The 24,975-nt window shown below is 37.4% G+C and overlaps 1 protein-coding gene across 4 annotated transcripts in view; it reads left to right on the top strand.

Moving 5' to 3' along the window:
• LOC122829029 (potassium voltage-gated channel subfamily KQT member 5-like) overlaps window positions 1–24,975 on the top strand; it is a 93,987-nt gene that overhangs the window by 63,729 nt on the left and 5,283 nt on the right. Inside the window, exons 2-14 of one of the 4 annotated variants that reach the window (XM_044113194.1) lie at window positions 6,090–6,180; window positions 8,003–8,129; window positions 9,990–10,168; window positions 11,577–11,702; window positions 12,054–12,164; window positions 12,575–12,670; window positions 13,847–13,941; window positions 15,933–15,959; window positions 18,946–19,002; window positions 20,412–20,635; window positions 22,554–22,662; window positions 24,174–24,305; window positions 24,499–24,606. In XM_044113194.1, coding sequence (XP_043969129.1) covers window positions 6,090–6,180; window positions 8,003–8,129; window positions 9,990–10,168; window positions 11,577–11,702; window positions 12,054–12,164; window positions 12,575–12,670; window positions 13,847–13,941; window positions 15,933–15,959; window positions 18,946–19,002; window positions 20,412–20,635; window positions 22,554–22,662; window positions 24,174–24,305; window positions 24,499–24,606 — 1,482 coding nt within the window. Of the gene's footprint in view, window positions 1–6,089; window positions 6,181–8,002; window positions 8,130–9,989; window positions 10,169–11,576; window positions 11,703–12,053; window positions 12,165–12,574; window positions 12,671–13,506; window positions 13,590–13,846; window positions 13,942–15,932; window positions 15,960–18,945; window positions 19,003–20,411; window positions 20,636–22,553; window positions 22,663–24,173; window positions 24,306–24,498; window positions 24,607–24,975 lie in introns of all 4 variants that reach the window. The other 3 variants (XM_044113195.1, XM_044113197.1, XM_044113198.1) reach the window with 3 other exon arrangements.

Here is a 24,975-nt window from a genome sequence, read left to right as displayed (position 1 = left end):
CCCCATTCAGCAGCAGGCCTGTTACAGATAAATGATGTAAAGCTATCTAGAAATGGATAACTACAGTCACCTCCTCACAAGATATGCAGTCTCCAAATTTGAAATCAAACGAAGTGGCTCCTAATTAGCATGCTTTACCCTTATTAAACTAGACAGGAAAGCCAAACATGCACATGCAAACCTGTCAGCAGTTAGCTGGAAGCGCCACAGCCACTGCTAAACTAACACATCTCTAATCATTCTGTCTGTTGTGTTCAGAGAAGAAAGGCGGCTACATACTCCCAAATCAGCAGCTGTAATTATGCAGTTTCAAAATAATCTCTTGAAATGAGATGCTTGAATAATACAGTAGCATCCGACTGTGTGCTCTCGATACAAATAGGTCTCTCTTAACTGTTAACCTTTATTTTCCTAACCTATGTGATTTATTTATTCTTTGCAGTAAACATTGGGGCAAATAGTTTACTATGAAATGATTTTTCTGCAGAATACTATACTTTTTTCTGTATAGTGAAAAAAGTACCACCTTCAACAGATTGAGGTGGTTCTTACTGCTTAATCGGTTGGTCTGGCTGCTCAGGTAGCTAGCCTGCAGTGTTCTGCTTAATGCTGCGCTTAACATGCAAACTGCAGTTTGAATGTAAGATTAGCTTATAATGTGGCACATCTTTAGCTTACACAACATGACTATTTCTTGCATTATAGGTTCAGGTCCTTACCAGCATATCAGTTAGATGTGTAAAGCTTTCACCTTCTGAGGTGAGTTTAGTTTGAGTGTTCAATACCTGTCACTAAAATTATTACCTCTGCTACAGGTTTAGTTTGAACCATTTGAAATCTAATTTTGATGCAGATCTTTCCTGTAGTCCATCCTGACAAACTTGGTAGTTAAGTGTGTTGTGTGGACACCTTAGTGCAGGAGCCTTACAGATGGAGCTGTCGCTCAAAGACTTTCTTTGGAATCTCACTAAAAGGACTCGAAACCAAAGCAATATTACAAAACAAAGTCCAGTGTTTGGAGCTGCAGTCTCCAGCTGAGCTCCTGTCCCACAGAGCACCACTCAACAGGGTGAGAAGCTCAACAGGGTCTGTCGGAAAAGGTTGGAGGATATTTAAGAGACAGAAGCCAATTTCAAGGCATCTGTCATTTTTATAATAACTCAAGGTAACAGTTACTTGATTGTACTTTAAAAAGAAACACTGCTTTTTTAAATTGTATTTTATTCTTTTTTAGGAAGGGGACTCTGAATGACATTGTTATGGTCAGTTCGACGACATTCACCAGTGTTTTGGTTTTTTTTTCTCTGGAATTTAATTTAAAATATTTAATGGTTAATAGAAACTGAGGAGTTCTTTCCTGAAAATAACATATGATTCTTCTGATCAGTTCTTTAGTGCACTGAAATTATAATGCATAATTAAATCTATGTAGAATATCAACAGTTTTATGTGAATAAGTTTCTCATTAAAAAATATATATATACATATATATACTACATGATTATTCATTATATCATTATACATATTTATAGAAACAAAACTAACAATCTTCAACAAAAATGCTCACAATTATGCATTTTAGATGAAGGGCAGATTTGCAGTGACTGATGAAAAGGTGAATGAGGAACAGATTGAACACCATGGTTGTACGGAATGAGTTTTGAGGTTGTTGCATTTAGCAGACCTATTGTGAAGGTCATCAAAAAAAAATAAAAAAAATAGTTTGTGCAAAATTAATCTATGGTTTATAGCATGTGTATTCATTCTCCATACTTTGTACTGTTGTGCTTTGTACACGGAGGACCTGGAGTTTATGGCAAAAGCCAGAGTACAACCTGAATAGGTCACTAATCTATCATAGGTTCATAGGTTCAATATGGCAGGCCTCTTATTATGGGTAGAAGAAAAATCCCCAAGCAGAATGGCAGCCCTGCATTACAAAGCAGAATATCTCTAGAAGATGTGCAAAATATTTATTGTGACTGTTATTTCTATTGTAGGCACAGGAACAAAACTCTAATGCTGAGTTTTCTGTTCAGATGTGTCTCAGCAGTCATTATTTTTAAAGCCTGTGTGCATTGTCATTTTTGTCCTGAGCACACTGCACAAGAAAAGCTTCACACAACAAAAAAAACAGACCCACAAGGCTCCTCTTAAACACCTCACTCTATCAAGAGTCAGACATCATAAAAATCTGTCTTTGAGCTGACTCTGCAAGTTCATTCTAATTCATCTAATCCTCCAAACACACACGGTTCATCTCGCTCTCCCTCAATGCTCCCCACCGTCTGAGAAGCATAACATCAGTCTTATGGGGAATGAAACATACAATGTGAGCCCCTGATCCAACCCCCTCACTCCCGCTGCCTGACTGAACACACTTTGCATCCTCCGCTTTTTCTCAGAGCCCACTCAGGTGCATTATGGAAATGTCTTCTGTCATCTTCAGTGTTATAAAAGCTTCCTCAGGGATATACAGTTGCAGCTCTGTGTCAGGATTGCAGGTACAGCAAGTGACTGCATCTGAAGAGCCGACATTAGTGATGAAATAGCTATTCAACAGTTCAGGACACATCACTGACAGGTCTTCCTTCCCCTCAGTGATGCTCTGAATGTTCTGTTGAAGCGTGTTGAAGGTTGAGTTGACCAACACTGTTCCACCATCAAGAACTCTCTATATGAGATGATGACTTACTGAATGTATGGTTGTTGCTTCCTTTCACAATCATCTGGAGAAAACATCTGAGATTTGTTTAGATCTCTTGTAATGTTTTGCTGTTGTTTGCTGTAAAGTTTAAGGTCATGGTTATATTTAACTCCATGGGCCTGTTTGGATCATAGTTAGCATGCATTCATGAAGATTTATATATAAATGACAGACTTTACAACAATTAACAGTAGTCATAGATGACCTTACAATTGTAGCATGTGATTTAAAGTCGTAACAGAAGAAGAATGCCACGCAAAGCATAGTTTTGTTAATATTACTATTTTATTATGCATTTTTATTCACATTTCATTTGGAATAAAATAAATGTTGTAGCAGTTGGTTTGAAAATTTTTTATTGATTTCTTATCTAAACATGGGCTACAGTCGTTTTTGGTTTCAAGACCATGGCCAGCTTCAAATTGATATACCTGCATGTCATTTTTCCGAGCAGCTCCTTCTGGGACCATGTAATGAAAGGGAACCAGTCATTCTAGCGTCTGACCTAATTAACCTGAAAATGAAGCAGGTTACATGGATTTTGTTGCTGTTATTTTAGTTAGGATAAATCCTTCCCTTTATGCTGTTGACCATAATGATGAGACAGATTTAAAGGGTCCTGGTCTTTTTGAGGCTTTTTTTACTCCCTTGTTGCACATTTCTTCACATTGTATCATCTCAGTCAGGGTAGGATTATGCAACAGCTGAACAAAGCAAAAATACAAGCTTGCACATGTAAAACTGACACTCTGCTCTTTGTTTATACACCAGCTGCTTGTTCAGCATGGCTCCTGACGAGGCAGTGAACTATGAGCTGTGTGTACTTACATTATTGTCCAAAATCATATTTTCTCTTGCCGTGTTTTTGGTAGCCGTGGGGTTGGGAGAACGAACAGTTTCCACCATGAAAGGCTGCGTGAAATGAACTATTTGCTCTCTCTGAGTCACACGTTAGAGCCAGAATGTTAACATCTTAATTTCAGTCAATAAAATACATAGATTACAAGTTTTAACGTAATTACTTATATGTTTTATGTACGTACAAAGGTTCCGACTCGACAAAAAACATGTTGCAGCAACAAGCACCGATGTGCCCAACAGCATCCACAATCCACATTTCTAAAATAGTATTTTTTCAAAGAAGCACTTGGATGATTAGGGCAGCAACTGAAAGGTGAATAACTTTCAATATCTTAGCAGCAAAAAGTGAATTGAAAAAATTCACTTTTGTTGGGCACATCGGTGCTTGTTGCTGCAACATGTTTTTTGTCTATATATATATGTAAAAATAAACTTCACAGAGGAGATTTAAGGAGACTTTGTCAGGTAGCTTTCCTTTTCGTAACATGTTTTATACATTGCTAGAAAAAAGGTCAAATCAAACCAAATAAATTAAAGAATAAAAAGATTAGGCCTGCACCACTCAACAAAACACAATAAGAAGAGAGAAATTATGTTATAATTTGAATTGAAACAAAGATGAAACAATGATGATGAGGCTGGTTGCCCAGCCTCTAAAGGCCCGTCTGTGTAAATAAAGACAGCAACAGAGGTGCTTGCCCTTTGTCTGCCCATCAAATTTAAAATGGTTCAAGTTAATTGATCATAAAAAGCTTTAGCATTGTGTGAACAAGCTCAAAAGTTTTTCCAACTCATAAATAGCACTTGCTATTTATGCTTTTGTCCTGTTGTAAGTGAATATGTGATAGGAGAGGTGTAGGTGAGTGGGTGTAGGGACAGATGTTCATGTTGTGTTTGGTGAACCTGCCTGTGTGACTGTGCATGAGCGAGCCGCTACAAAATCCAGCTATTGCTTGTTGGAAACTAAAGGATGGTCACTCTGTTAAAAGGCGGAGTGAGATACTCCACACTAATCACGCCGTCTCTGAGCATCGCAACGGACCAGACCAAGACCGTCTGAGCATGCTCATTCGTGCGATTAATTAGCAAACTTCATTGAGTACCTAATGATGTTGTCAAAGAGCTTTTCAATGGTCCTTTCCCCACTTCTACAGTAAATGTGCACTGAAAGTGGAGGCACAAGTTTGGCTGTGGATGGAGGGAGTTGATTGTCACTCTGTAATTTTCGGTCTGACAACCTTGTAAGTGCGAGAGGCGTAGGTGTGCCATTGACAAGGAGCTTGCTTTCAGCTGACAGCCCCACAATGCCTGTCACCCAATGTTTCTCACCAGTCACATTCGCATTATTCAAATCTTTGGAAATGTCAACAGAGCAAACTTCCAACTTTTGGAGCTGCATGCTTTTATTTCAATTTGAAGCCCCCAGAGATCTGCAAACCCGTTGTAGAGCAGCAACAGGAGATCTGCATAGCTGTGGAAAAATATAGATCTCTGTTTGGAGTATTTGTAAGTGAGGACAAGGTTTGGTAGCCACGGCTTTAGATTCTATCATTTGCCTTCGGACACAGACCCTTGCTGTACATTTACCATCCTCAACCTAGAACCATTGAACTGGACATACTCTGTGTTTGTCAGACATTGTGGTGAACAACTTCCTGGTGTCTGTGTAAGTACAGATGTGCTGTATTGTCAGTGGAGCTGATGGTGTTTTAAAAACCAAGGAACAGATACAGAGGTTAATGAACAGTCTGCTCCAGCAAAACATATGTGATTCCCTCTAGCATCAACCCACAATTTTAGGATAATTTAGCAAAACACTGACTGAACTTTAATCACAGTTTGGTGCTGGCCCATTTTAATGGAGCTGTTGTCAAAGAGTGTAATAAGTTTTTATATCATTGTCAAAGATTTGCCACCCTGATATGATTTTCTTGGCTTATGAAGGAAAAAGCCTGTAGCAAGAGGTTTATAATAAGCAAACACAAATGGTAAAAATCTAATTAGGAATCAGCACTGAATTTTTAACTATATATAACAAAATGTTATGCTCATTGTTGATCCAAAGGTCAGTATTAGAACTCAGGGAGTTCACATGAAGATTTAAAGGTTTAAGACAAACAGAATAGATGTGATGTTTGTTAATGTATCTCTTGCAAGAAAAAGGAAAAACATTCTGAGTATGGAAATGGTCAGAAGCTACTTGCTTTTCAGTAGCTATAGTTTCACTGTTTGCTTCTCCCAAGTCATGTTGCACAAATAAGCATGATTAAGTTGATATCTCCGGGAAATTGGAAAGTAGTCTGGCTCATGGTTCACTGCAGACAGGAAATAAGTTCTGTGATTTCACTGAGAGGCTCTTGGGGTTCTGCTTTTTCTCAACACAGCAACGCCTTCAGAAATTTGTCTCAGAGGGACACGCAGAGACCAATCACATTTCAACGTCCCACCTTATAGGATTTCAGAGGTCTCTAATCTCATTGATGTCACTTTGTTGAACTCTAATTGTTTGTGTTTCGTTCAGGTTTGTCTTGGTTTTCACCTGCCTGGTCCTTTCTGTGTTCTCAACCATCCCGGCTCATCAGGACATCTCCTCCAACTGCCTGCTAATTCTGGTAAGAAACCCTTGAACCAGAAAAAATCTCAGTTGTTCTCCTGAGCTCATCACGCAGGAGTTTAAACATTGAACTGTCTGGAACGGGATAATGGCCAATGCTGAGAACTCTTCTCTTTTCTCTAATATGCAAATCCCAAGCCCTTTAGCAGAGTCTGTGGACTGGAATAAGGATGTCACAAGAGTTATTCCTGTCCCCTCATGTGACAATGTTTACACTTGACTCAGAAGTTATGCCAAACAAACAAAGCTCAGTTTAAAGTTAAATTAAAGTTCTTATACTAATTGTTTAATTTTTTTCTGGAAATTATGCATCATATTAGTTCTTTAAAAAAGTTTCTAATTTTTAGAAAAACATTTCTTAAGGTACTTTTCATTTTTATTTAATCTTTAAAAAGTATTTACACTTTTCTTTAGTTTTTGGGTTTTTTTACATTTTTCTTCTCACAGTTGTCAAAAAGTTTGAAAACCAATGCTCTTCATCAGGCCTGTATGAGTGTAACACCCTGACCACAGAGTGTGCAGAGCAGACTACAGTACACTCTTCCCCACAGTAAAAATATAAGTACATTTGTTTTTCATGTGCTGAGCTACCATGCCCTCCATAAGCCACTTTTCACTGCAGTTAATATCAGTGCAAGTGGCTGGTCTCAGTTTCATTGTTTGAGAAAATATTAAATAACCTTTCCCAGTTTTCCTTATTGTAGAAAATATTGACCATGACTTAGTTCCATGATGAATAAGTGAGAAACAATTTAAGAGCCTTATTAATTAACTGTTCAATTGTTTTGTATTAACCCTGTTTTCATTTTCTGTTTGACAATCTTTTGGCTGTCAGCAGAGTATAAACCGGCTAAATAAATGCTAACAGTATCTCTCCGAGCATCTGTCTAGAAAAAGTTGTCAAGGTGAAACTCAATGGCACATTTGTTCACCTGTTGATTTATTTTGGCCTCAAACTATCAAACCCTCAATTATAGATTCTTTAAGTACCAATGACACCAAATGGAGCTCATTCGGTGTTATGAGAAACAGATTTAAGAAGAACAGACTGAGCCACCGGTGGGCACAAGAACAAAAATGCTTTTAAAAGTCTCCTAAAATGATTTTACATTTGTGGTTTTTTTCTTCTTCTTTGAAGAGCCTCCAGCAGAAAGGAAAGGTCACTCTTTTGTACACTGCAGCAATTCCTGCAGACAATTGCCCCTGCAGCTGTCTCTACCATTTCACAAAGTGCACTCCACTAATTGCATCAGTGTTACATCTAATGGAAGCAGAAGCAGTGTGTGTGCATTAACAGAGGACCTACCTTAGTCATTATAACACAAAAAGCTCTCTGCACCTGGTGACAAACAATAAGGCAATAATGAGGCAGAATGTGTGATGATTCCACAAAATAACAAGCAAAGCTTGAAATGCAAATATGTTCTTGAGAGACTAAATATCACAGCCTCTTTTTAGAAAACTAACCATAAAACTAGATGAAGGTTGTTAATGTCGCCCTTGCTCCACTTCACTGGTACCATTTTCTGGCAGGTCTTCTTTGCTTGCAAACATTCCTCCAGTAAGTTCTCTTGATTGGACATCTGCACTCCAGCATCCATGGTATCAAGAAGAAATTGTCAGACATACGAGCCAGTGACATCTACAGTAAATGCTTCTGTTTACAAGGAGCCAACATATATGACAGCTGCCAGATTATCTGCCGGGAAGCATAGAAGACTACACTTAAGTCCGCTGAACTAAAACACCTCCTGCCTATGCTTTCTGTCACGTACCTTTCTCTCAAAATCCGCCATTTTCTTGTGTGACTTTTCCAACAGGAGTTTGTGATGATCGTTGTGTTTGGTTTGGAGTATATCATACGCATCTGGTCGGCAGGATGCTGCTGCCGCTACAGAGGATGGCAGGGCCGTCTGCGCTTCGCCAGGAAGCCCTTCTGTGTCATAGGTGAGTTTAACCTCTCCATCACTCTGACCATTGCCTCTCACTGATGGAGAATACTTACTCTCTTTGAACTCAGGCCAACAGGAAGCTGTAATGCCTACGGTTTGCTGGTGTCATTTTAGCTGTTGTCAGAGGTTTAAAAAGCAGAGAGGAGGCAAAATGTTATTCTTTCCTATGTTTAGACTTGGATCTTTTGGCATTGAACTTACAGAAGTATGATATCGAGGGATAAGAGGCACGGTTTCTGCTGCTTCTCCTGCCTGGCCCTGGTTGCCGATTGCAAGGCTGAGGGAATAAAAGGAAAGCAAAAGGGGGGACATCAAGGACAAAAATTAAGAAAAAGAGTTAAAGTGAAGTGAACTTTGAAAGAGAGTAAAAATATTTAGGATAGAATGGCTTTTTAAAAAATAAAGCAAGTGGTTCTCTGTGGCTTTCTGGGAAGAGGGGTTGTTTCAGGCTTTTTTTTAAACTAAATTTTGTAGTTGATAATAACATTATGTTTTCATGTAAAATTGTCTCTTCCATGTTCAAAAATAAAAGCAAGATTTTAGGAGGTTTTATTGTGAACAAAAAAATCACTGCTGCAGAAAGCATTTTCATATGTAAAAGACTTTGACCCAAACTGACATTTTCTAGAAAGCCTGGCATCAATAAATAAATAAAAATATTCTTGGAATGAAAAAGCAACAACAAAAAACATTTTGGGAAAAGTAGAGTTGATTTTGAAGGCCTTGTAAAAATCAATTTAAAATCTGAAAAATAACAAATGAAGCTCAAAGACAATAGTGATGATGAATATGGAATTTATTTTTTGGAAAAAAGCTCAAGTAAAAATCTTTCTTCTCAAATTCTTCAGTGATGGAGAATCATCAAGAAACATGTATTTTTATTAAGTAAATATAACATCTGGGTATCATAGACAAGATGTGTGTATGATACCCTTTTTTAAAATACATTTTTGAGAAACCTTTTGTAGTATTAGCTGTGTTGAGCTTCCTTATTTGAATTGTTTGTTGCATCTGCTGTTTTACCTAATACAAATAAACCTCATTAGAATTGAGTTTAAATAAGTGCCACTGCACTGTAACATACAGTAATGTCTACAGTTTAAAGCAAACACACATATTAAAATAAAGTGCTAATGAAAAAACTGAGCAAACTAATGCATCTATTTAGTGACAAAACACAGAAAATGAATAGAATAGAATAGAAATACCTTTATTTTTCAACATGGGGTAATTCAGGTCAAACAGCAGCACATTATGTGCTCTATGTAAACCCAAAAGGGCAGTAAACTCTGTGCAGATCTGTGTTCCCCTCCACACATGTATTTTTCAAGCTGCTTCTAAAAGCTGTGTAAGAGTTTTACTTGGCATGTCTCTGAGACGGGACGCGGCGCAGTGGAGGGACGAAAAGAGACAAAGTGACAGGAGCTGATTGTTGCAGTGGTTCTCTGTGGGTTCCATGTTATGTATTTATTACGTGTGGTTTCTGTGTGAACTTCCGCTGAGTCATGTCTGTGTACGTCTGTCTGCCTGCCTGAGACCTTGTTTGTGCATCTGATTGTCACAGTTTGCAGAACATTTTACAACAGTGCCAGAGCATGAGAAACTTTATTATGCTCTGTGCCGTCCTGTCTGTGCCAGCAGCAGAACTATCTGATGACATTATGACTTACAGCATCAAACGAGTCAAAGTTATTGTATTGTGGATGCCAGCAGTAGAGTATAATCTCTTGTAATGAGAATATTGCACCAATCAGACCAATGAAAAATGAATACATAGAAAGTGTTTTTATTTTATTTCTTTAGAATCTCTTTTCTTTTTCTGTGTTTTACCTTTTCTTCCACCTGGCTTCTCCAGACATCATAGTGCTGATAGCGTCAGTGGCAGTGGTGTCGTCGGCAGGCAGCCAAACCAACATGTTTGCCACCTCAGTCCTGCGGAGCTTGCGCTTCCTGCAGATTCTTCGGATGGTTCGGATGGACCGAAGAGGCGGGACCTGGAAGCTGCTGGGATCTGTGGTGTACGCTCATAGTAAGGTCAGCAGAAACAAAACACACCGAGAATCACACTGAATGGAGTGAATCGATCAAATTCTAAGATGTAAAGCACTTTGAACTTACTTGTTGCTGAAATCTGCTATACAAATGGACTTAATTGATTGATGTTACTCACTGAAGCTCCTAAATACTAGTTGTTCCACTTGGTAACTTTTATTTTCTTGTTTTCTCCTAACCCACTTCAATTTTGGAGTCATTCAAGAATACACATTTTATAATATACACTTTTTTTTTACTCACTGTGATCCTTCTGCCTTCACCTCCAACAGCCCACACAAACCTTTTCTCTTTTACTTCTGCCTGACATATTTGTGTAGAAACCACAGCAGGTCATCTCTGCTTTTCTTCGCTTCTTTCAAAGCTGCACATTCAGATAGACTCCTCCTGGTAAAATGTTTCACACTACACAAACAGGTTGAGGTTCAGTACAAGATGACGACTCGTCTTACAAAAAGTCTTCGATTCTGCTCCTGCATCTGACTGTGGGCAAGCTTTCGGCCACAAAATTTGTTTCGAGTGGATCTTAGAGGAGAAAACACAACTCATAAAAGGATTACATGGCTGCTTTTATGTCCCATTGTTATCGCAATAAGATGTTGCCACATGCACATTTACTTTTTTAGCTTTTAGCTGCCAATGAAGTAGCAGTTTTAAATGATGTGAGATTAGCAAAGTGTTGGTTGGTGCTAGTAAATGTCATAGTGCCAGACCATTTACAAAATCTGCAGAAGTTAAAGGAAATCCTTATTAACAAAAATCCATAAATTAAACTTTAAGACAGATTTTTGTAAATCTTTGCCTTGCCAATACTAATTTTTAGCTGATTCATGTTTTTTTTTTAAAAATAACTGGAATTATCAACACTGATTTATTTTTCTAGCCTTCCTGTAGTGAGGAGTCATTAGGAATATATCAAGAGCTTAGGCAACATGACTTTGTTAGTGTGAGAGCAGTCACTGTAAAAGCGGGTTTTGCTAAGACAAAATAACAAACTTGGGATTATAAACTTGCTTCTAAGATTTTTAATTAGCAATTAGCGGTGGTAGTGTAGCAAGCAATACAAAAAAAGTCATGACATTTATTTCTTGCAGCAGACTCTTATCTTAACACTGCCAACATTTTGAAAGCCAGCACATTTCCCGACAAACAGGTCTACAGCTATAAAGGATCAAATGGAGCAACTTTGAAAATGCTTGCTCACTCTCACAGCTTGAACAGTTCAGACATGACTTGGACTTAATAAAAAATGACACCTCTGGTGTCCAATCCTTAGAAAATAATTGTAAAAGTGAGGGAACGGATGATTTCTTTCATAAAAGATCTGAATTTAATTCTGTTATTTAGCCACAGTTAAATCGGATTGTTTCCTTTGATTTCCTTCCTGCAGGAGCTGGTAACCGCCTGGTACATCGGCTTCCTGGTTTTGATCTTCTCTTCGTTCCTCGTCTACCTTGTGGAGAACAAGTTCAACAAAGAGTTTGCCACCTATGCTGACGCATTGTGGTGGGGCACGGTAAGATTTGAGGAATTAGCTATAAATGTCAGTGTTCAAAAAAGTAGTAGTAAAAAAAAAAAATGCCATCATCCTGAAAATTTCTAGGCATCAGCCCAATATATCAGTTGAATGTCTTGGAGCAGTGAAATTCACCTAATAATGTAGTTTCTCTGTAGTTTTACTACTTTGAATGCTTAAAATGTCTCTCTTTTTTCTTATTTAATGTGTCTGTGAGAAAACTTAGCAAAAAACGGTCATTTTTAAAGCGTTTTCATTTAAACACTTTCAAATTATGTATAATATTTTGCATTTATAAAGTGACACACCACATGAATGTTCTTTCAAACCGATAACGATTTTTTGCCACAGATCACCCTAACAACCATCGGCTATGGAGACAAGACACCAAAGACATGGACAGGACGGATGCTGTCCGCAGGGTTCGCACTCCTGGGTATTTCCTTCTTTGCCTTGCCTGCTGTAAGTATTTTCCCTCTCTGTGTTTTTTTTAAATATGGTATTTATTTCATGGACTTGGTGCCAATAAGAACAACAAGACTGCGAAAGGACTGTGACTGTGTTGCATTTTGGGTAACCTTCAGTAACGGTAAAAAATATAGTATATGTACTTTATGTCCTATTATTTTACGTATTTTGGATGCATCTGTGGTTCTGTGTGTACCAAATTTGAAACATGTAAGCTTCTTTGTTTATTAATGATTTGTACACGTAAGGTTAAGTCATCAATGCAGTAAAATGGCAAAACTGACTGAGATGTCTTACTTTATTCCGCAAATGAAGTGAATGTGTCTGTATTTTGATTTATTTTGAGGAAAATACTGAAAGCAATGTGTATATGAGAGAGAACCAACTGATGCATGTCTCATCAGGGTATTCTGGGCTCAGGCTTTGCCCTGAAGGTTCAGGAGCAGCACAGACAAAAGCACTTTGAGAAGAGGAGGAACCCTGCCGCCTACCTCATCCAGGTAAAGTTGGAATTTCTTAGGGACCCTTTTCCTGAACCTTTTCTTTAAAATCTCATAAGTGGTCACAAAGCCTTTTCATTACCATGTACAGCACAAGAACTGAACCAGGAGTGGAACTGGTTTGACTTAAGAGGGGCAAAAGTTTACATTGTTGTGCAAAAGTATTCGCACTACATTCCATCGTGTTACAACCATTATACTTCAGCGTATTTATTGGGATTTAATTTGCTAGGCCATAGGTGTCAAAATCCAGTCTTTATGGGGCAGTGCCCTACAACTTTCAGATGTGTCTCTGATTCAGAATACCTGAATCACATAAGTAACACCAGACTGAGAAAGTAACTTTGATTCATCTGTGATTCTTGTGGAAAACCAAGGACTCCGGTCTGACACTACGTTATGGCCCAAGGCAAAGTAGACAATAGATCCCAATACACTACACTGCAGTGTATGGTTGTAATAACAAGACAATAAAAAATTTTTTAATAATAATAAAAAACAATAATAATAATTTTGAAGGGCATTGTAAGTTATTCTCTGAATATCAATGAATGTGATTTTAAACATGTTTATATTCTCATCCTCCAGTTTCTCTTTTTCCATTCTAGACCTTTTTGGACAGTAAATCTCATTCTCTCTAGCCGCCTCCATCTTCACCGAGGGTTAGCTTCTAAAATCTGTCTTTTTACACAGGTTCTTCCAAAAATGCACCAATCTTCTTCCCTTTACTTCTTCCTGTCCTCTTCACATTTCTCCTCATGCTTTCTTTTCTTCTTTGCTCTCCTCTTTTGCTCATACGTTGTCTCTTCATCTTGTGCATCTCACTGTTATACCAGGCTGCGTGGCGTTATTACTCCACTGACAGGCCCTATCTGGAAGCCACGTGGCGGCACTATGAGAGCCTCCTGCCAATCAACAGGCATGTATTCATGCCTGACCTGCATCCGGGGCCAGATGTGTGACACATCTGAGTATTTTGTTCTTTTTTTAAATTTTTTATTTTTTTTTGCTTTTTCACTAATCATCTGTCTTCAGTAGTTTTATCATTGTCCTGATCTATTTTGCACTCTTCTTCATGGTACCCTCTTTGATCCTGATTTACTTGTTTGGTTTTTGCTTTGCATTTACCTCGATTTTTGGGTGGGGGGGTGTTTTCTGTTTGTGTTCTGCATGCAGTGTGTTTGGCGTAGTTATGCAGCCGATGAGAACTCGGTTTCCGTTGCTACCTGGAAGCCTCACTTGAAGGCGTTGCATACCTGCAGCCCTACAAAGTAGGTACAACTGTGACAGCTGATGTCTGTATTTGGTGTTTTTGTCGCACTCTCTCTTGGATTCCTGATTTAAGAAGAATTACTTTTGTTGCTGTTGAACTATCTTATATACTTCCCTTTTCAGATTTATCATGCATCCGCCATAATTATTGATCCTCCATCTATATTTTATTGCTGTAGCATAAATTTAAACTTGCATCCAAAAGTCAATTTGAATGCTAATAGCTCAAGCAAAAATCCCTTTTCACCACTACTGCACCAATCAATCTTTGAATTTGAGGTTCTTCAACTCTCTTAAAATAACATGGCATAAGGTACAGTCTTCCTGTGTCTGTTGCTCACAAGACCAAAATAGTTAACAAAAACAGGAGATTGTTATTAACAAGGAAAGAAGAATGCAAAGTGAATTCCGATACAAAATGAAGAAGCTGTAGAGGATTTTAAAGTAGTAGTCTCCTACACTGCTACGACAAGTTTGAGCCTGGAGTTGTTTTAGGATATCATAAATTGATTGATTCTGTCTGGCTCAGCATCTGAAATCCCTGGGTGAATGTTAATCTCCATTCCTCCATTGTTCAGGGAGTTGTCTGCTGTGGTTAAGATATTCAATGCTCGTAGCCTTTCTACAGAACCTCATTTTAAAAATAGAAGATTTATTGGATATCTCTGCTCTCTTATCAATTCTGGTCTGTCTCATGTAATGGTGTCAATAAAAAGATGTTTGAAAAACCTTAAAGCAAAAAATAAGAACATATTTTATGACTTTAATGTCTCAAAAAAGAAATGCCCATTTATTATTCAGATGTGTCTCTTCACCCAAATGTTTCACTGACTTTTTCCAGTAAAACTATTGCTGGAGCCTGGAAATACTGAGCAACCATCCAAACATTATAAAATGGGCATTTGTAAAGACATGAGTAAAAAAAAAGAAAAGAAGAAGCATTGACTAGTGAAAAAAACACAACTTTCTCCTTCTGGAAGAATATTTTTGTTTCCTTTTCCCATTTGCATGCTGCAGTGGTTAGTGTGTGTTTTGCTATTTTTTTCTTTCTGAGATGCATGCCAGTAATTAGTGTATTGGCTTCTGTAAAAGATGAGCACTTGCAAAGGCTCCCGTTGCTGGAACAGTGCCTCAGCAAAAACTTTTGTATCTTGCTGATTCTAAGAAACACATTGGTGTTTTTGCAAGTTTTAGCTTTCTACTAATAAATCTTGAGTGCAATAGTTTTGCCCTGCACCACAGCTCTAGACACCTGCTGGTTTCAATGCATCATATCAATTGTTACAGAAAAGTATTGTGCTTCTAAAAATGTGTTGAATTGCATAATCTGTCTACATCCAGTAAGTCATGTTGACTAGAAAAGTACAAGCTGAGCTCCCCACAAATATAAAGCACCATCAAAAGTAGCCTTAGCCACCTTTTTAGGGTTCCGTGCTTCATCAATAGACTCAATATGTGGGCTAAATTCTTAAGAACCATTAGAAAAAAAGTAAAGTATTACTTACTATTTTAATACTTTAAAGTAAGTATTATAAAGTATGAAGTTAGTTTGTAATTAGATCTCCACCTAAGCCCGACTACCATAGACTTTTTTTTTTGAACATGTCAAAAAAGGTGCCACAAAAATAAAACAACAGTTGATAGTTTCTCACAGTGCTGAAGTTCAGTAAATAATATTAATTTTTGTTTCCAGACATGAGTGTTCTGAAAGATTTTCATTATGTGTTAAAATAAATTGTTACCAATTGCTGAATTCAGTTCATATTTCATTAATTCATAATACAGCATCATTAGCTGTAACTACAGGTTCTTCCATTAGGCTAAAATATGCAAAAGCACCATTTTTCTTTCTTTTATGCTTTGTTATTATTGTTATTATCATCATTATTATTGGAATTATTAATAGATAATTAGGAAAATATGTTAGAGAAGCCATGCATAAAATGTTTTAACATATTTTTTTTCTCTTTTTCTCATCTGTCAACTCCAGGAAGGATCAGGGAGAGTCCACCACCAGGTTTGTACCTTTTTCACTGCAGATCCACTGCTAGTTGGTGTTAGAAATGTGATTTCAGGACCAAGGATGATTTTGTGTAGTGGGCTACTACCCCAGCACTTAGTCATTACTGCCATTTATTTTTAGCAATCAGAATAAAAAAGATGCTGCCATTATTTGCGACAACTCAATCAATGCATTCAGCTGCAAACAAGGCGGGATTCTTCTGCCGTTATATTGATTGTATTTTTTAACTCGGATGAAATTCACCCTTGGAACCAAGCCCTGCAAAGTCCTGCAGTTATGTTATTCAAGAATAAGGAACGCTTTAAGTTTTGCAATTACTGATTTACTATTTAAGTACACTGCTGATATGGAAGCACATTGTCATTATATTACTAACTTAATCAATGCCATTGTTTGTATCTTCTTTTTTCCTGATTTGGTCAAAGTTTTAGCCATTTTTTAGCTTGTACCTAACTTTATTTCCTCTTGTAATTTTTTATTATCAAGCAGTTCAGATGGGGGGGGAATATGAACTTCAAATTTTACCGTAAAATTTTGTGGTATTTATTACAAAAAGCAGCAATGAGTAGCAATAAAAAGTATTACAAACATGTCAATGCACAGAGTGCAGAGTCTTACAAACTGAACAATGATTATGATGTGTCACTTGATCACATTAATTATATTAATTGGAGCCAACTGTGCTGTTAAACAGTACTCATTATATTCAGTCATACTTTAACTCACAGTCATTATTTATTAACACTTTCATTGAACTGACAGTGGAAAAATTATATTTCTAGTAGCACTATTAGTCTGTCGGATTGACAAATGTCAACAAAAAACCTATTGCTGTAATCATTTATTGCAGGATGACCCATTGTTTTTAATTATTATCACTGGGAAACAAAAATCCTGCTGACAGTGCACAATTTACTGTTTCCCCTCCCCATCAAAGAGAAATGATGTGCTATAAAACTCTAATATCATCCAGAAGATGAGAAAATACTCTGTACAAGTGATTAAATATACTCAGGAGATGTAACTCTCTGTGTTTGTGAATGACTCATTCAGCACATCACACAGTTCATTTTGACAAGTGCAGCTCGAAAGGAAACTAAAAAAAGCTGGTTTTGATATTTTGAAAACATAATTAGCTGTCATAATAAAAAAAATGTAAAATCCCTCCTTTTGTCTTCATAAACAGTGAAAAGATTTATACAATTAGGACATTATTCTACCTTCATGCTGGTAGAATAATGTCTTTTACAGAGATTAACGGTAAAAATGCAAAGGCATCATATTTAGATAAGATAAGATAAGACAAGATAAGATAATTTTATTAGTCTCCCATAGGAGAAATTTATGTTGGAAGCAAGATCTTGGACTTCCAACCAAATATTCTTAGTTGTTCTGCATTCTGTGACCTTGTGCAGCAATCATACATTGGAAGATGTCACAAAATTGATCTAATTCGGTGCAGAATTGCTTTCAATGATATATTATCGTCATATAAAAACTATTTTTGCTTAGATGAAAACTCCCTTTTTCACACGAAGGTTTGGAGAATTTCATTGATCTCTTTGCAGTAAAAGGAGAGAAAAAACACTTTCAGCCAGGCTGTTAACTGCATTGACACAACAAAGTTGATCTAATCAGAGCAGCTAAAGGCAGAGGGTAATGATATTTTAGTCCACTAAAAGCTGTTTTTACTCAGGCGTTCAATGACTCATTGTTGCTTCTGTTTGTTTAGTGCTTCGTCTCAAAAACAATAACGCCAAAAACATATTTTTTTTGTTTGATTTGGGACAACAAAAAAAACCTACCCAAACACATACAAACATATTTGTCTTTTTCTCAGCGATTACTTGCTTCAGGTAGCCTTTAATTTTTTATGAGCTATTCTTCTTTGTTTGTCTGTATTTATATAGCACATTTATCTAAAGGGTATGTATTAATGGTGTTGATGCATTTCCAGAATCATTATGGGAGGATAGCGATTAGGGCAGCAAGGTCAGTGTGATGTAATACGTTGTGTTTGCAGTTATGAAACAGAGTAAATGTTTGTTTGTGAAGAACCACAGCATCACAGATGCCATCGTATTTGTTGTTCATAATGTGAAAATCATTGAATAGGTAGATTAAATAGCTTGAATTGCACCCTGTGCACAATATGTTGAAGCATTGGCATGAATAAGTCCAGGAGAGATCAAGAAACCTCTGCACACAGAGGACTGCATCTGTATTACTTTATCCATAAAATAAATCCATAGAATATTATGTGTTTAGGAGCAAAATGCAGCATAGGCAAGACATAAATGACAATGAAACAAGCAAATAGAGATTCACAAGACTCTGCAAAAATGTTTCTGGCCTCATGCTGTGATTCAAGCACTTGTTGCCATGGCCTGCTGGAATTCACATGGTTAAAGGAGTGATATCGACATGAAGCGCATGAGTCACCAAATTGCAGCCTTTTTTGGACGGTTCTGCAGTAGATGTTAATTTTCCTCCACTAAGCCCCTGTTCTGCTCCCTCTAAATGCCAGCGCTCGGGAAGCCGAAACATCAGCGCTGACTCTGCTGTTACGTTATATACGTTCTTGGTGGGGGCTTTTGTCATAAAGGCAATTTATTTCTGTAATTTAATTCAGAAACGGAAACATGTGCGATATGGATTTATTGCAGACAGAGAAATGCATTTCAAGTGGTTTTCTGTTTACGTAGTTGATTAGGGTTAATGAAAATCAGAATTGTGCTCAGGGCTCTCCAACTATCTCCAACTAAACATTGGGTTTCTATACTGTGTTAGCGGTAAGTTATAGTCATAATGAACCAAAATTAACACTTGTAGTATATAACTCTCTGATTTATGGATTTATATAACTCGAATCTCACTTTTCTGACAGTGGAAATGGTAAAGAGGTTGAAAGTCATTTTTCACACCTTAAAAACCTATCAAGTAACAAATCATCATGTGTCTATCTCTCCTTGGTTTCTAGTAAAATTCATAGTAATAAGCAGAAGCTACTGAGGAGTTATACCACTCGGAAACATAGGTACACGGCATCTCTGCTCCCATGTTCCATGATGTGTTGTTTTTTTGGGAATGCTGACTAATTTTTGGTGCATGGGTGTCCTTTGGAGGCTGCTCAGCCTCAGATAGGCCAGAGCAAGCTAGTGCTGCGGGAAAACATGAGTGGCTCTTAAAATAATAATTAGCCTTTCTTTGATATGTGCCTGAGTGATGTGCTACTTTGCTTGATTATATTCAGAAAAATTGCTGAAGAATTGTACTGGGTTGCAGTTTCAGGTGCAAATTTTGCAAATTAATCAACATTTATGTGCTTTTTCTTGAGTGAAATGTTCTTGCTTTTTCTGGTATCGTTTTTTTCTTTCTTCTCTCACTTCTCTAAATTGAACTTACTCACTACTTCACTTGCTGGTTTTTTTTATATAGGTATTCACATTTTATTGTCATCAAATCCAATGAAAAAGATCACAAGTCACCAACTGCAAAATTTGCCTCTGAAACCAAGCTTGAATAAAACTAATGGGAACAACTATGCATTACTCTACAACCAAAAGTATTCTTTCTAACTTTTATAACTTTTTTTATGGTACTATTTGGATAATTTTGCAGAAACAAAGCACCGATCTTTTAAATTAATTTGCTGACAATATGTTTATTTTATTCCTGAAAGCAAAATTACCATGTTTAATGTGTTGAACTTAGCCAATTTAAATAAATCCTGCCTGAGTTTGTTGCTCTGCTCATGCTGTTGCATGTTGCTATTCTGCATTAAGCACACTCAAACATTCCCTAACCTCACCTCACTGCCCAGCTTTCATGTTTACAAAATATATGAAAGTTTCATTACTTTCATATATTGTATGAAACATATGAAAAATAGAGAGAGACAGACATTTCCAATATCACAACCACCACCATAAATGTGTTTTAATCGTTTATGGAGTGCACCAACACAAAGCATCATGAAATGGTAATATTGTTTAATTATGTAGAGATTTGGGAGTATGTTATATATATAGTACGCTCTACTTTTCTAAAATCTAAATTCAGCAATGGAGATACTTTGCTTTCCTTTGTCCACTGTCATGTCTTGCTAACTAATTCATTCAAAACAAATAAATACTTTAATATCATCACTGCACATCTGATACATCACCCCAAAGTAGAGCTAGCATTTTATATACAGGACCTCCATCAATATGCATGTTTGTCTTTTCTTCCTGCCCTCCAGTTATTTACTCTTATCTCAGAAAAAGCTCTAAATGACATAAATACTACATAAATAGGCAAAACTTTACCAAAAGTTGAGTCAGATTTCTGTCACTGAGCTGAAGCTTAAATTATTAATCAATGTCTTTCACTTCCAACATTACTGCCTTTTTCTCTTTGACACTCCAAAATGCCGCTGCACAACTCCTCATCCTCCAACTTCAGCCAAAAGTTAAGCTTCAAAGAGCGTGTGAGGATGGCAAGCCCCCGCGGTCAGAGCATCAAGAACCGCCAGACATCCTCTGTAAACGACCGGCGTTCTCCAGTGGCCGACAGTGGCACAGAGGGCACCAGTCCCGCCAAGGTTCAAAAGAGCTGGAGCTTCAACGACCGCACGCGCTTCAGACCTTCGCTCCGGCTCAAGAGCCAGTCCCGCTCCACCACTGACGGTCAGTGACACCACACACCCACCAAATCTTTCCCTCAGAGCTTTATAGGAATGGTCTTGGCTGAGTCGATCAGAAATTATAGAAGGATTCATGCTTCAAAAAAAATGTAAAGTAAAAACAGCAATAAATAAATAAATAAATAAAAACATCACACTTTAGAATGCTCTAGTATCTCCAGGTGTTGGTCTGGATAGATTTTCTCCTCTGATAAAATAGAACCATCATCTGAGAAATATTATTTATTTATTCAAGTTTTCTTTATATCACATTAAAATGTATTCCATTATCTGAAATATTAATTTTAGCAAAAAAAACAAAGACAAAACAGCAGAAATTTCTTTAGTTTTTGTTTAATAAGTAGGTTATCCGGGAAAATTTATGAATAGTTAGAATTTTATCTGCAGATGTTACATCCTTTAACAACTTGAGATTACATAAAGAAAAAGAAGCTTGGACCATACGTTTGTGTCAATAGCTGCCCAAGACAATGAAGTAATAGAGTGGTTCCAGGACAAGATAAGTTTTTTGTTATTTATTTGAAGATTTCTGTCTATGTAGTGATTGATACCAAAGGCGCCTTATAATTACACTGCTGTCACATTTCCTGGTTTTGTTTAATTATGCTTATCTTAGATTCAACTAAGAGTTAGTCAGTTAACAATTATGTTCTGATTTCTCTGGAAAAATTAAGAATTAAGTCTGTTTGATTTGTTCCCCTTGGTGAAGTCTATCAACTACAATTAGGTGTAGTTGATAGAAACTTCGTATCTAATCGCCTGCTTTCACTTTTAATGATTTCTTTTCATTGTCAAATGTTTCTGCCTGGTTACACTCGACACGTTCTACTTTGCAATATGGACCTCAGTTGGAAGGTCATTGACATCAGACCAGCTGTTTATTAGAAAAGTGTAAATAAACATACATTAAAATGTGGCAGTGCTGTGAAACCCTTTTACATAATCAGGTGTCAGACTTTTTAAGCTGTCATTACAGATGGCAGAAATCCAGTCATGGATTTAGTTTTTAATCCTAAAAATGTTTAAAATTCATTTAAATCTAAAAGCTTTCTCTTGTATGGTTTTTTTTTTTCTTTAAAGTATAAGCATGCAGTAAGAGAATGTGTCACTCCAAGTGTTGATTTCATCTGTTTCCCCACCCCATCCAACATAACTGCTGTATCAAACTAAGACAGACAGCTGAGGAGAGGAAAAACAGCTGTTTCTCTCTCACCCTTTCACCAGCTGTTGTTTGTTGGATAGCTGGATTGGTGGGGGTGTGGTTTCAATGACTATCTGGGCTGTTTGAGCCATACAGGTGGCTAAATGGAAACAAATTCCAGGTTAGTCAAAATCACGCTGATTAGGCCGTTCTCAGTGTCAAGATATTAAATATTTTCGTTTAGATGCGACCTAATTATAGACAAAACCAATATTCATGCGCTGTACTGTAAGTTGTTTGAGTTCACACACATGCTCTGTACTACTACAGTCCTTATATTTGAGTCTCCAGTCAAACTCATGACCCCTTGCTCAGTTCACCAGAACGTCGTAACTCAGAAGGCCCAGGAACAAGATCTGCTGTTGGCGATAAATCTTAAAGGCACACAGAGGCCTTTTTCTTTACAAGTAGTCCGTAGTTCCAGAAGCTTCAAATCAGTTCTTCCCTCTTCTCCTCTCCAGTCACTTTAAATCCTCCTGTCATCATTATGAGACACATAAAGAGGCACCAAAATGCTTTGTTCCTGGACCCAAAACCTACATACAAATCAGAATTAGAGACTTAATGAGGTAACTTCAGGTTCAGCTGCACAAGTAGTGAATCATAGCTGCTCGCTAAACTCTGCTGTCGTGTTCATTGGTTTCTTGCTCATCGTACAAATAAATGAACAGTCCTTCTCTTCTGCCTGTTTCATAAGCAGCAGACTCAACTGTGACGGCGGACGATGCCTTTGATGATAAGGGCTGCCACTGTGAGATCTCTGTGGAAGACTTGCTGCCCTCCGTCAAGACCGTCATCCGAGCTGTCAGGTTTGTCAAAAGAGATCAAGCTTTCTTTTTCCATCCAGCTAATGCTTTCCCATTTTTCTGAATGCAAACAAAGCCTGATTGCAGCACACTGCGGTCTAGCAGCTCCCCTTGATTGTCTGCACTCAAAAGACTAAAATGAACGGAAGTCATTCTTTTTTTAGTTTTCTTTTTTTGGACTGTATAGCCTCCATGGCATAGTTTATATGCAGGAAGTATAGTTATTACGGCCTTAAACAATGCAAACTTGTGCATGATTAGTAAAGACACAACAGTGCCTAGCAAATGTATTTGAAATTAGTTTCATAAATGTATTTCACAACATTGGAATGTTTCAAGGGGATTTTAGGTAACTTGAAAATGATATATTGGGTTTTTTTTTCTTTTGCAAATAGTTTTTAGAAGTTTGTAGAACCACCTTGACTGCAATAAAAGGCACACAGAATTGTCAGGGTTTTTTTTGTGTATGTTTCATTCATTCTTCTATGATTGAGTTTAAATGGGTAGAGATCATCTGCAACTATATTCAAGTCTTGTGACAAATTTACAAAAACAGTGGGTTTTTTAAAATTAAATTATTTTTGGCTTAACTATGCTTTGATATAACCATATAGCTCTGATGTAGTTCTGGCTGTATGTTTAGGGTTGTTGGAAATTGAACGTAGGTTCTTGAAGCCTCTAACAGGTTATCTTACTGGCATGCCCTGTCTTTGTTCCTATTCATCTTTCCATCAACTCTGGCCAACTTCTACAGAAGAAAGATCTACCTACGGCATGATACTGCCACAAACACTGTGGGTGGGTTTGTTCTGGGTCATATGCAATGTCAGCTTTCTTCCACATATAGTGTTTTTCATGCATACCAACAAATTTTGATCTTCTTCCACATGTCCCCTGAATGGTTTTGTGACAAACTGCAAACAGGACATTAATGGCTTTATTTCAGCAATGACATTATTTAAAATGACCAAATTTGTGGAGTTCAGGACTATTAGTTATCCTTTTGCTATTAGCTGACTCTGCGTCCTCCAGCGTTCCCTTGGAGCTCTTGACTGCTTCTCTGATAAATGTTCTCAAGATCACTTTAAAATATTACAAAAAACTCTTTACTGCTTAGAAACAAAGTACAGCAACACTTTTTTCTCATTTTTTTTTGTGTCCATTTGGGGGCTATGTTTGTCTTCAGTTGTCTTTGGGGTGGAGTCAGTGTGTAGCCAATGTATGAACCTTCAATATATTGGCTTTAGAATGCTTAGTAAAGACCGTTCTCAGTGTCAGGCTGCCCACTGTTACCATGTGCACACAAGTCATATCTTGCTGAGCGGTTCTGTTCACATTTTACATTTTCTTGGGCATTTTCCTTACTTAATGGACTGAACTTAACATGTCTCATTTAAAGGGAAAGATGAATTTTATTTTATAGCCTTGAGCTGTAGCAGCAGATTCTCCTGTCTGATTGGGTCAGAGCGCCCTCTTTTGACTGAAATTTGAAACTATCTCTGCTTTTTCTGCAGGATCATGAAGTTTCATGTAGCAAAGAAGAAGTTCAAGGAGACTCTGCGTCCATATGATGTCAAAGATGTGATTGAACAGTACTCTGCCGGTCACTTGGACATGCTGTGCCGCATTAAGAGTCTGCAAACCAGGTAGGAAGAATAACTGGCTGCACACTGCTGTAAGCTGCCAGGTGTCATTTCTGAGGCCTCTGAGCTGATGAATGTGTTTGTATGTGTATTTATGAGAAAACATATTGTGAATATGCATAAAGATAATGATGTGATCTATTTTCTTTATGCACACATGTACCTCTGTGTGTGTATATGTTTGCTTTCCTCACAGGCTGGACATGATAATTGGCCCACAGACCCTGTGCTCCCCAGCTAAGACCTTTTCCTCCCCGTCTTTGTCTGTGTTTTGCAGCCAGGGGAGGAAAAACTCCATCAGGGGGTCAGAAGTCCCCCATAGTCCTTCATTATTTTCCATCTCACATGGGTTTACCTCATATGACACTCAGTCAAATCATGCAACCAAATTAAAGTCTTTTATCAGCCAATCATAAGCAGAGATTAATTAATTAGTCAGCCAGAGATATGCGATCTGATCTATAGTTGCCATATCAGATAATGGAAAAAAAAAAATTCCCCCTATTTCTTAATTACGTCAAATTCCTTTAAATGCATTCCCTAGCAAAATGGACTGATTCACGGATTTTGTGATTGGAATTATATTGACCTGGAAAGACATGATCGGTGCATTTCCAGTTTTAAGTATTATGCATTAAAAGTAATTCCAGAATTTTCATTTACCTGTTTTAAT

The sequence above is a fragment of the Gambusia affinis genome, linkage group LG04, assembly GCF_019740435.1.
Source record: "Gambusia affinis linkage group LG04, SWU_Gaff_1.0, whole genome shotgun sequence".
Classification (NCBI taxonomy): Eukaryota; Metazoa; Chordata; class Actinopteri; order Cyprinodontiformes; family Poeciliidae; genus Gambusia; species Gambusia affinis.
This window is presented reverse-complemented; position numbering and strand designations above follow the sequence as displayed.